This window comes from Aotus nancymaae, unplaced genomic scaffold (assembly GCF_030222135.1).
Source record: "Aotus nancymaae isolate 86718 unplaced genomic scaffold, 86718_ANA_hifiasm-v0.15.2.pri h1tg000032l_0, whole genome shotgun sequence".
Taxonomy (NCBI): domain Eukaryota; kingdom Metazoa; phylum Chordata; class Mammalia; order Primates; family Aotidae; genus Aotus; species Aotus nancymaae.
The window spans coordinates 26,199,701-26,213,104 of NW_026988445.1; the positions used below are offsets into that span (position 1 = coordinate 26,199,701).

General features: G+C 39.5%; 1 protein-coding gene across 1 annotated transcript in view; it reads left to right on the top strand.

Moving 5' to 3' along the window:
• WDR64 (WD repeat domain 64) overlaps positions 1-13,404 on the top strand; it is a 144,375-nt gene that overhangs the window by 66,306 nt on the left and 64,665 nt on the right. The window contains exon 11 of the mRNA XM_064383474.1: positions 11,866-11,992. Coding sequence (XP_064239544.1) covers positions 11,866-11,992 — 127 coding nt within the window. The remainder of the gene's footprint in view (positions 1-11,865; positions 11,993-13,404) is intronic.

Below are 13,404 nucleotides of genomic sequence, written 5' to 3' on the forward strand. Positions count from 1 at the left end.
CTTCCCCAACTGCTAAAATTTTATGTCTAGTCATGGAGCCCAAGTATTGAACAGATATGCTACATCTATTGCACCTGAAGAAGAATTGACAAATGTTGAAAAATGCAGAGACAAATACCATCTTCACTTACTCTCATTTCATCAGCAAAACCAATAGGAGCAATGGTTGGAAACCTTCTCAAGCATAGCCCTGTTGACCAAAAGGCTGATTCTCTCTTTTTTTTTTCTGTAAAGAAGAGAAATTTACATACTTTGATGATTTTTAACAGATTACAAATGAACATAAAAGTTGCTATTTTTCATAAATTTTCGCTTTGGAAGTAGTATGTAGAAACCTGAGAAAAGGCAGCTTGACTAGGCTGTGGGTGTGCATATCTTCAAAGGCAGTTCTTTATCTTAAAAAAAAAAAATCTGCCTACCTAAAACTGAATTTATTTTCTACTTCAAGTCTTCTCTTCCTTCCTTCTGATTTTCCTCTGTTAATGGTATCATTTGTTTCCCAGTGAGCCATGATCCAACTTCAAAGTCACCTTTGATCCTTCTGTCTCTGTAAGCCTTACCGCTAGTCAGTTCTAAGTCTCTGAAAAGTGTCTTCCCTAAATTACCTCATTCCTCTTCCCAGAGTCATGGCCTTGTTCAGATCCACCCACCAAGGGGCTCCCAGTTGCAGGTGGCCCATTAGAAAGCACCTGTAGTCCTATCTCTCCCCAAACCATCCAGGTATTGTGCTGCCATGTTGATTCTCCTCTAACCCATTTACAAACTTGTCATTGCCTTCTCACATCGATTCAAAGGCCCCTCATGAATTACAAATCAAGTTCAAATTATTTTTTTCTTGTTCTTAAGGTTCCCTAGGGTCTGGAACCAGAATAACTTTTCAGCTTTGTTTGCCTTCAGAAATTCCAAGCCTTGCCAAATCCTCCAAAGGCTTTGTGCATCCCTGTCTTTGTCTGAAACAATTCTCCTCCCATTTCCAGCCATCCTGTCTATCCTTTAAATCTAAGTGAAACATCATGCCATGCATAAAGCCTTCACTAAGACAAAAATGTAGTTTTTTTCCCCCTTCTGGTGAGAAATGTATAAATCTGAAATAAACCTGGAGATAGAAAAATTAACCCTTTAAAGTATTACCTTTAAGCTTTAAAAATTTGAAGTCTTTCCTTGCTTTCAAATCTTTCCTTGTCGCTTGTGCTTTCTGTTTGTATGGGATTATTGTAAATGAGGTAAATTCAAAGATTTGTTTTTCTTGTTTTTTGGATAACTGGAAATATCCATGATTGAGAGTCTGGTTTCCCTGCCTTCAGTATTTTACCCTTTTGTCTCCTCATGCTGCCTCTTGAGACATTCCCTTTTGAGTCAACTGTTGGCAACATTCTTTCCATTTTTTTTTTTTTTTTCAGATGAAGTCTCGCTCTGTTACCCAGGCTGGAGTGCAGTAGGGCGATCTCGGCTCACTGCAACCTCCGCCTCCCAGGTTCAAGCGATTCTCCTGCCTCAGCCTCCCAAGTAGGATTACAGGTGCAGGCCACCATCCCAGGCTAATTTTTGTATTTTTAGTAGAGACAGAGTTTCAACATGTTGGTCAGGCTGGTCTTGAACTCCTGACCTCATGATCTGCCCACCTCAGCCTCCCAAAGTGCTGGGATTACAAGCGTGAGCCACTGCACCCAGCCTTGCAACGTTCTTAAGAGTAAGATTTTTTTGTTTCAAAATTTCCTAAGTGACTGTAGGAAAAATTTGGGAAGAAGACATAGTATGTATTAGGAAACTTATAAAATGTGAGTGGCCATCTGGGAAGAAAAACTAAAAACTAAGAAAAAGGAGCGAGGACACATGCTTTGGAATTCAGTTCTCGACTTGCAATACTTTCTGCTTATGTGCAGGACTTGCTTTTTCTTTAGTTTGTCACCCAGGACAGCTCCTTAACAACCTTCAAAGGAAGACCTTGTGGATGTTTCTGAGTCAAGGGAACAAACACACCTCAAAGAACAGGAAGCAGTCCCTACATGAGGCTTCCTTTTGAGTGTGGCTATCACACTTACATAACCAGGAGCTCTTAGCTATGATTGCACATTTGCTTCAGATGAGGCTGGCTGTTTGTGATTTTTGCCCTTTGGGACTCTTGCTTTTGTGATTTTTATTGTGTTTCTCAGTGTCTTTATTTTATCCTCCAGACTTTCTCTAGACACCTCTACCAGCTTTCAGACCCCTTGCACACACACATACGCATATTCACTACAGCCTCCCTAAGGTAAGTGTCTGGGTATTCTATTGACATTAACCTTTTATCTCTCACAAATGTGGTTCCCTCACATTGTTTCTTGGCTGGTAAACTGTGTCTCAGGGCTGTATAACTAGGAATCCCAACTTTCCTTTTCTTTTTTCTTTTTTTTTGAGGCTGAGTTTTGCTTTTGTTCCCCATGCTGGAGTGCAATGGCATTACGTCGGGTCATCTCAACCTCTGCCTCCTGGATTCAAGCAATTCTTCTGCCTCAGCCTCCTGAGTAACTGGGATTATAGGCATGTGCCACCATGCTGGGCTAATTTTTTTTGTATTTTCAGTAGAGACAGGGTTTCTCCATGTTGGTCATGCTGGTCTCAAACTCCCGACCTCAGATGATCCACCGGCCTCAGCCTCCCAAAGTGCTGGGATTACAGGTGTGAGCCTCCACACCCAGCAGAGTCCCAACTTTCTACTGCATTAATTAACATGTCAACCAATATATGACCCCCTGCTAAATGCCCGAGAGTGCATTAGACTCTGTGCCTCTTTATATTTTGATATAATCTTTGTCCAAAAGAAGCTAAAAATCTAGTTGAGTAAATAAAGCATAGCTGTCCCAAATCTTTGATGACCAAACCTAGGAATGACAAAGACATCAAGTTCAATTTTCCCTGTAAATTGAACCTGATTATTAAAGCTGATTGTGCAACTTGAAATCAGGAAGTTACCAAACTGCCTGTAATCTTCTCAAAAGGCAAAGTTAATTTGGCATATCTCTCAAAACTCAAAATATTCACGCCCTTTGACACAAACATTCTATTTGTAGGAACTTATTCAGTTATATTTATATTGCTTTACAAAGACAGTGTACTTTAAAAAGATATATGTGCAAAGAGGTTCACTACTGCTTTAATAAAAGAAAATAAAGAAATCTAATAACTATGAATAGGGGACTAATTACAATAAACTTTGGAGCATTCACAGAGTACTATTCAGCCATTAAAAGAATGAGGTAAAGCCAGGCACAGGGGTGCAGGCCTGTAGTCCCAGCTATGCACGAGGCTGAAGCGGGAGGATCACTTGAGCTCAAGAGTTTTTATCATCTTGTTTTCACATTTGTCCTTTGTGATAACTGGCAAATAGAAAATGAAGACATCCAGCATGTCTTTAAAAATTAACTTTTTAATTACCAAACTGAGGTACCTAGTAAACAGATTCAAACAGTACAAAAACCAAAGTCCGCCTTCCCATCTACCTCTTAACTCTGGACTCCTCAATCCCACTCTTGGGCAACATAAAGAGAACTTGTCTCAAAAAAAAAAAAATGAGGTAAATCTAAGTGCATAAATGTGCCCTAACATAGATGTAAGCTCTTTATATTGCTTTACCAAGCTCATTTATGTTTCATTTAATGTTCATAACAACCCTATGTGGTAGATTGAGATAGGTACTGGTATTATTCTCCTTACTAGTGGGATAGCTAAGGCTCAGAGAAATTAAGAGATTTGCCCAAGTGCACTAGTTATTGGAGGTGAATCAGGATTCAACTGAGATAGTCTGCCCCCCGAGGTGGTATCTTCCAATCATTATTACCTAAGGAGTGGGATTGAGGAGTCCAGAGTTAAGTGGTAGGTGGGAAGGAGGACTTTGCTTTTGGTACTGTTTGGATCTGTTTACTAGGTACATTAGTTTCGCAATTAAAAAGTTTATTTTAAAGACATGCTGGATGTCTTCATTTTCTATTTGCCAGTTATCACACAGGAAAAATATGAAAGCAAGATGATAAAATTAACAGGTTTAGTTCTACATACAGTGCTAAAAATACATTTTTTTCTTATTAAGTAATGTGTAAGAACTTAATAAATACATTTAGCATTGAATTTCCTAAACAGTGTTGAATGTATGCCATTTGTATTGTACAGTTATACATACCCTGATTTTGAAATGTACCATTTGTCTGAAGTACTGTGTTAACTCAAGAGTTTCATAATCTCATATGTCTTCAGGCTCCTTAATGTAAAATCATGTAAACAATTGAGTGACCCTGATTTGATTCATTGGGACTAAAAATCTCATTAGCCTCTTGTAGCCATTGGGTAAAATTAGAAAGGCAGGCCAAATTCTGACTTTCCTTTACAATCAGAAAATGGTGAAATCCCCAGACCCCTTGCTCTATCTAAATGGTAATGTGATTATAATTCTAAAGATTTCTACTGGTACAATTTTCATTATGGAATAATGTTTAAACTTCCATTCAGGTATTTCTTACAATGCAGTATCACTATTTGTCATCTGTCTACTCTCCTGCCTAGACCTAGATCTACTCAAGAACAGTAATAGGACTTCTATTAATCTTTGTGTCTGTAACACCTAGGGCAGAGCTTCATAATTATTTGATGTATAATGAATTTTGTATGGCCTGTTAGTGTTGCATCTTCTTATAAGTCAGACATTCTGCTCTAGTCACTCTATCATAAACACCCATCAAAAAACAGATACTTGGCCAGGCACGATGGCTCACACCTGTAATCCCAGCACTTTGGGAGGCCAGGGCAGGAGGATCACTTGAGGTCAGGAGTTTGAGATCAGCCTGGCCAACATGGTGAAACCCTGTCTCTACTAAAAATACAAAAATTAGCTGGGCCTGGTGGCGGGCACCTGTAATCCCAGCTACTCTGGAGGCTGAGGCACAAGAATCACTTGACCCAGGAGCCGGAGTTTGCAGTGAACTGGGAGCAGTCCACTGAATTCCAACTTGGGCAATAGAGTGAGATTCATCTAAAAAAAAAAAAAAGATACTTTATTAATACATTTGGACAATAATAATTGGCATAAAGTTTGCAAGAAGAAATGCCAGGAAATACAATGAATCAAAACAATCCTCACTCCAGGTACACACATGTATATATTTTTAAACTTCTTCTACTTCATTATTTATTAATTAATCCTTTTTTTTTTTTTAGACCGTCTTGCTCTGTTGCCAGGCGCCAGGCGCCAGGCTGGAGTGCAGTGGCACGATCTCGGCTCACTGCAACCTCCGCCTCCCAGGTTCAAGCAATTCTCCTGCCTCAGCTTCCCGAGTACCTGGGACTACAGGCACACACCACCATACCCAGCTAAACTTTTTTTTGTATTTTTAGTAGAGACGGGGTTTCACCATATTGGCCAGTATGGTCTCGATCTCTTGACCTCATGATCTGCCTGCCTCGGCCTCCCAAAGTGCTGGGATTACAGGCTTGAGTCACTGTGCCTGGCCTATTAATTAATTCTTACAAAATGCTGCAGGAGAAGTCTTTCTTTTGTCTTTTTCTTTGATATTTTGTGATAAGTGACTTCAGTTACCAAATTACCCTCAAAACACTTAACCTTACAGTTGAATGTTTTTCCCAGTGTTAAACAAAATCCTTCCATCTCATTCCATTCCCAATTTATTTGAAAAATATCTTATTGGCCAGGTGTAGTGGCTCACACATGTAATCCCAGCACTTTGGGAGGTTAAGGTGGATAAATCACCTAAGGTCAGGAGTTGGAGACCAGCCTGGCCAACAAGGTGAAACCCTCTACTAAAATTACAAAAATTAATCAGGTGTGGTGGCAGGTTCCTGTAATCCCAGCTACTCGGAAGCTGAGGCTGGAGAATTGCTTGAACCTGGGAGGCGGATGTTGCAGTGAGCCAAGATCATGCCATTGCACTCCAGCTTGGGTGACAAGAGCGAAACTCTATCTCAAAAAAAGAAAAGAAAATTATCGTTATTATTTTTACTGCTACTAGAAGATAAATTTTTAAAATAATTTCAGTTTATATTCATGTATGTAATACTTAATTTATAACTTACAAATATTCCATTCTGCCCTGCCCTCTTTAGTAGAAGTCACCTATCCACCTTCATTTTCTTTACATGTCTTAATGACATATCCCTGTCGTAAAGCAACTCAGTTTCCTTTTTTAACAACTCAGCCTGCCTCTGTGATGTTTTGCCCCTGTTTTCTTCCTAAACATGGGGCTGACATGACTCCACCTCTGTCCTCTTGATCTCTGTATCACTAATACCTACCATAAGAAAACTGACAACTGGCCAGGTGTGGTGGCTCACGCTTGTAATCCCAGCACTTTGGGAGGCTAAGGGGGTGCTGATCATGAGGTCAGGAGTTCAAGACCAGCCTGGCCAACATAGTGAAACCCTGTCTCTACTAAAAATGCAAAAAATTAGCCAGGCATGGTGGTGGGTGCCTGTAATCCCAGCTACTCAGGAGGCTGAGGCAGGAGAATCACTTGAACCTAGAAGGTGGAGGTTGCAGTGAGCTGAGATCACGCCACTGCACTCCAGCCTGGGTGACAGTGCAAGACTGTCTCAAAAAACAAAACAAACAAACAAACAAAAGAACACTGACGACCTCTAGGGGAATTGCTGAAAGAAGACTAGAGCCTAATTAATATGAGAAAGGAAAATAAATCTTAGAGGCCCTAAAATCACTAAGCTAAAGAGAAAAGTCAATCTGGGAACTACTTAGGGCAAACCTGCCTCCCATTCTATTAAAAGTCACCCCTCTTTTCCCTGAGACAAATGCATATCTGATTGCCTCCCTTGGAAAGACTAATCAGAAACTTAAAAAATGCAACCATTTGTCTCTCACCTACCTGTGACCTGGAAGCCCCCTCCCTGCTTGAGCTGCCCTGACTTTCTGGACATAACCAATGTACATCTTGCATTAATTGATATCTCATGTCTTCCTAAAATATATAGAACCAAGCTGTGTCCCTACCACCTTGGGCACATGTCGTGAGGACCTTCTGAGTGAGGCTATGTCACGGGCATGTGTCCTCAACCTTGGCAAAATAAACTTTCTAAGTTAACTGAGACTCGTCTCAGATGTTCAGGGTTCACAAATATCACTACTCTCTTTCCCCTAAAGCAACTAAAATACTGTGACCAACTAAGAATAAAGTAAATAGATTATGTTTTCTGAGACTATCCTATTTATTAATTGATTTATTAAATTAAAAATGTATTGTCTATACAGTGTGAAGCCATATAAATGCCTATTTGACCAAGACAGAGAATAAGACCAAAAACCAACTAACCAACCAAGCTAAACAGAATACATTAGACATTGGAGAAAAAAGAATCAAATAAGCTGTGGTTCTTCCCCCAAGAAGAGTTATAGTCTAGTAGAGAAGGCCACTGAATAAGTCATCATATTATGCCAGGTCCAACCAGCAGACCCTGACCCAGCGACAGATGAACAGATACATTCAGACACAAATATCCAGTGAAATAGTGGGCTAGGCAGCCGGCCACTCACAGACACAAAGAAGGGTTTGGTAAAAAGTTAGTAACTGTGGCCCTGAACAGGTGGCACTCCAGGCATTTATTCAGTCTAGATTTAACAACAGAGGCTTTGAATCAGCACACTTGTGGATAATGATTAAAGGCTAGATTCTGAGGCCTAAAGCAGATACCATTTGTGGGTAATAACGTTGTTGACCCCTCGAGTAGAGAGCAGTCATGGGCCCATGGATGTTCAAAGGTCAGTCTTAGGACCACATGAGTAAACAAGCTCTTTAGATAAACTCTCCCACATTCCTTTATATCTACTCCTGCCTAATTGCCACTGGGTAAGAACCACCGCCTTCAGCTCATTCTTTCCCGAGGCTTTTGCAGAAACTTTCCGGCCTTCCAAAAGGGTTTGCATCTATTTTACAATTTTTCCTACCATCCTGACTGAACCTCTACAATATAATAATTGCTAATTGCTGTTAATACAGACAGATGCAGTCATGTGCTGCATAACCATGTTTCTATCAACGATGGACTGCATATATGATGGTGATCATATAACTATACCATATAGCCTGGGCATAGGGTAGGCTATACCAGCGAGGTTTGTGTAATTATACTCTATGATGTTCACACAAGGACAAAATTGCCTAAGGACACATTTCTCAGAACATATCCCTGTCCTTAAGCAGCACATGGTTACATTATAGGTATCCAGAGAAAGAACATCTAATTGGAAGGGTGTCCAATGAAAAGTGGTTTAAAGATTCTTTTTTTTGAGTTTTTGTTAATTTTTAACCAGCATCATGTTTTTACATCATTAGTGCAAGTGTCCCTGATGTAGTTTTATTTTGCATGTTTTATGTAATATTTATAGCATAAATATTATAATGAATATACCCTACTGCAGTTTTTCCCTCAACAGTGTATTTTGATATTTATTTATATTGTTACATGTAGCTGTAGTTCATTTATTTTAACTGCTGATGGAATCCTGTTGTACGAATGCAGCACATATTATTTGTCTAACTTGGCCAATGAACATTTGAGTAGTTTCTACTACACTTTGTGTCTTTGTGCTTGTTGCTTTGGTTGAACAGAAGTTTTTAATTTTAATTTTTAAAGTTTTTATGGCTTGTGCTTTTCGTGCTTATTTAAGAAATCTCTTCCAACTCTGAAGTTCTTGAAGATAGCCTCCTCCCCTATATTTTTCTAAAAAGAATAGTCTCCTTTTAATATTTAGTTCTCTGTCTCTCTCTCTCCCTCTTTTTTTTTTTTTTTTTTTTGAGACCACGTCTGACTCTGTTGCCCAGTCTAGAGTGCAGTGGCATGATCTCGGCTCACAGCAACTTCTACCTCCTGGGTTCAAGCGATTCTCCTGCCTCAGCCTCCTGAGTAGGTGGGATTACAGGCATGCACCACCATGCTCAGCTAATTTTTATATTTTTAGTAGAAAGAGAGTTTTACCAGGTTGGCCAGGCTGGTCTTGAATTCCTGACCACAAGTAATCTGCCCTCCTTGGCCTCCCAAAGGGCCAGGATTACAGGTGTGAGCCACTGCACCCAGCCTATCTCTCTCTTTCTGTGTGCATGTGTGCATGTGTGTATGTGTGTGTGTGTCTATGCTCATTCCTTCCAATCTACACTCTCCTCTACCTGGCCCTTTAGGTCCCAGATCATAAATAGCTCTAGTCCCTGAGCCAGAGGTTACCTTGTTTACTTCCTGGTCAGAAAGTGATGTGCCCCACCCTCATTGGTCTCATATCTTTGAAAAAAATTACACATCCAGATAAGGACAGAGCACAGCCTGTTGCTTTTCTGAATTGGAAGACCTGCTGCTATCTCTGCCATGGAGCCCAGGCATGGAGGTCTTCTGGTCCTGTCTTCTGCAGAAGCTGCTCAGCTGTCACTGCCTGCTCCAGACCAAGCACCCAGGTCTCAGGGCTCAGCCCATTCATTGCTTTATGCTTCTCTCTGGTTTGGATCCAGAGAGAGATATATCTTGCTTTGAAGCCCTGCTGTTTCTTTTTACTTTTTTAAATATATATTTTCTATATGTTTGGAGAAGAAATAGTTCATCAAAGCAAAAATTTTTAGCACTATTCTGACCTGAACTCTTTAGTTCTCTTTATGGAAGAGTTAAAAAAAAAGAGTAGGAGTTAGCTAGATAGAGAAGGCTTTTGAGAGGAAATTGCAGATGAAAGGAAGAGTTCCTGTGAATGCACAGAGACCAGAATAAGAAAGAAGCTTTTTGGAAATGCAAAACACTTTGGTGTGACAGTAGCAAAGAAGGCATATAGGGAGGGGGGCAGCAGAGAAACCTAGAGGGTAGGAGCAGAATGACGCAGAAAGATTTTCTGCCTCCCACAGCCCAGCAACTGCCACTTCCCTAAAACACACAATAAAGACCTGAAGAACTGAACACTGAAGAAGACAAAGAAGACAAAAGCAAATATAATAACTCTATAGAGAACATCACAGATTTCAAAACATAATCACATCGATTAAATGAGGCGAATGGTGCTGATGTCATCATGGCCACTCAAGAAACAAGAACACTGAGACTCAAGAAGTTTATGTGATGAACGAGAATTGAAGCCCTAATCCTCTTTTGCCTAGGCCCTTGTTCTTTTTGTCAACTACAATTCAGAGTGTATATGCATACAGCAGAAAGACTGCCAGCCATGAACAGACCTTAGCCAAGGCAATAAAATAAAAAAGTTTGCGTAGAGACACATTGCTTTGGTGAACTCCTTGAATCCACTTTTTTGTCTCTTCCTCCACTTGTCTCTCATTCTGTGCTCTGTATTGAAATTCATATAGTCCATTATACTTGCTTACTCTATGATACAAAAGACTGAAAAGGCTCAATGCTCTAGCTAGTCTTTTAAAAATTGGCATTTTCACTAGAACAAATAAAATAAATCTCAACGGCACAAGTTCCAAGTAATACTAGCCTACGGAAGGTTTACATTTGAGCAAAAGCTCCTCACCCATGTTCTCCAAGTCACGGGACCTAGCCAACTTTGAGTTCCTACATATGAGGACTAACCTGCCTTAGCAATAGTGAAGATTTGAACCTAATTAACTTATAATTAACTCAATTATAAATGCCTCAAGTTAGTAACTGTGTTAACTACTTACTAAAGTTTTATATATGGTTCTGTTAATGGTCACCCATTTACTCAACAAATACTCCAATTTAATAGGTTAATACATTTACTATAACATGAAAATATTATTTAAGGGCTGATGTATAGCTAGAAAATGTAATTTCCCCCCCCCGCCAGCTTCTACAACTGAAGAAATGTAATTATTGATTAATCAACACTTATCTCTGAAATTCAGTAACACTAACTTGCTAAAAAAAACAGAATAGTAAAGAATGCTAAGACCAGTTCTTTCAGATCACAAACTTAACCTAGTTTTGCTGACTCTGTGCTTCATTGTTCTTTCTATTCTCTGATATTAACTCAAGTTCTATTTGAGTAATTATAGAGTTATCTTCCCTCCCTCAGAAGATAGTGTTAATAACTTATATTCTCATATTCTTAGTATGTCTATACCATCCCTGAAAGCTGCTTTCTATAATTCTTATGCCTTTGGGCAAGTGGAGAGGGAGGTTTTTAGTAACTTCACTTAGGAAGATGTTCCCATCTTCATATGTCATGAGAGAGCAGTTTGAATGCTTCCACTTAAAATATGTCTTCTTCCTATTTTCTCATCCATAATACAAAGAGAAATGTGACTTTAATTCAAATCTAAGTCATGATCTTTTATTATTCCTCCACATTCTTTTTTTTTTTTTTGAGATGAAGTCTCGCTCTTTCACCTAGGATGTAGTGCAATGGTATAATCTTGGCTCACTGCAACCTCTGCCTCCCAGGTTCAAGCGATTCTCCTGCCTCAGCCTCTGGAGTAGCTGGGACTACAGTTGCCCACCACCACACTGAGCTAATTTTTGTATTTTTAGTAGAGATGGGGTTTCAGCATGCTGGTCAGGATGGTCTCAATCTCTTGACCTCGTGATCCACCCACCTTGGCCTCCCAAAGTGCTGGGATTACAGGTGTGAGCCACTGTGCCCAGCCCAGGTTCTTAAAGAGTAATGATAGAAAAATCCAATTCCTAAAGGTATACCTTTAAGCAAAGTTTTAATCACTGCTGCTATTTTCCTCTGCTATTAATGAACAATAATCCAACCCAGAACTAAATTGGAACTTAGCAAATGTAAGCTCATCATATAAATAATACTTTGGTATAAGTTTATAAGAGCATATTTCAGACTTAAAATGCTTTACCTAAGTATCTTGGTTGGGAAAGGCGTGTATAAATAGTGGTGAACTGTGTTTGTTATTCTTCCAGGTTTTCAGGGTGTGGGATATACAAACTCTTTCACTATTACAAGTCTTCCATGACAGCCAGGGAGGACCAGGGGACATGCAGATTTATTCTATGATATATGATGCCAATCACGGCATGCTTATTACAGGTAAGTGTACCCAATTAATGTCAAATGAAACTCATGTCTTAATTTTTAACCTTTTTAAAACTAGCACTTGAGCATTAACTAGAAGAAAAATAAAGCCAGAAGGGTAATTTATAAAACCACGATTCATGAGAGTAGATAGTTAATTGAATTCTGCTCTTTCCTATATATTTCTATGGCTGGGTGAATGAAATGTATTTCTGAAAATACCAGGTTATTGCTTTAAGTTCTTGAACCTAAGAAGAAAGTTCTATTTAGTAATTATACAGTTATCTTTCCTCTCTCAAAGGATAGTTTTACTAACCTGAAAATACCAGGTTATTGCTCTAAGTTCTTGAACCTAGGAAGAAATGCCTGGGTTAAGCAAAGAAGTGGGATGTATATAACTTGTTGCTATGTGTATTATTAGGGCAAATCCAGCTCCCACACCCAGCTCTGTTTTGAGGCTGGAGCACGAATATGATCCTATCTTACAGTGGTTGCACTAGCATACTGAGTCAATGCCTTTTCTGAAATGTGGAAATTTGGGCCCATACCATTCTGATAATGAGTCATTACACAGTAGGAAAAGTGCTGACCCTCTCATCAGCGTTTGCCTCTCAACGAAGACTGTTGGAGAGTGAGGATAGAGTCCCAGTGCTGATGCCCACAGATTTGTTGCTGACTTTTCTAGTGGCCTCTTAGGAAGACATGCTTACTAAAGAAACAAGGGGCCCTGCTAGGCAGACATCTAGGTGGATCACTTTTTGCATGCACACCTTTAGGCTTCAGGATAAAAATGAATTCTATTAATAGCAGGTCCTCCTTCTGGAACACAAAACTAGAATGAATTTCCTAAGCATTTTCCCACTGGCCACCTGCTCTGAGTTCCTGTGGGATTAATTAAGGCAGGGAAGAGGTTGGTGCCATCTCTGCTGATGGAGAATGTAATTATTTTTGACTTTTGGTGTTTTTATGTCCTGGATTAGGAGTGAACTAGCACTTCATTCTCGATAAAGAACTTTTCACATTATAAAACAGGACTTAGTTTTAGTTGTAAACACCTCTTCTCTGTTTTAGCTCCTCTAAAAGGAACGTGCTCATGACTATAAGCCAATTTTCTCTCTTGGTGCCCCAGTTTGCATGTTTGATTACTAGGCTCAGCATTTTCATCCCATTTATCATCATAGTAACCAAGGACTCAACTAGTAACACAAAGAAGAAAAAGAAGACAGAAAAATCAAGATTTCTTCCCAATTTTATATCATTCTCACAGCACCTCTGTTTGCAAAAATATAAAGCTCTGTGTATTGCTTAATCATCAAAATTCCAGACACCGACTGCAACCATGAACTTGACATCGGAATTACGTGAAGCATATCTCCAGGATTTTAATTCATTCTTTTATTCAAATGAAGCAGACATTAGTCCTCTAA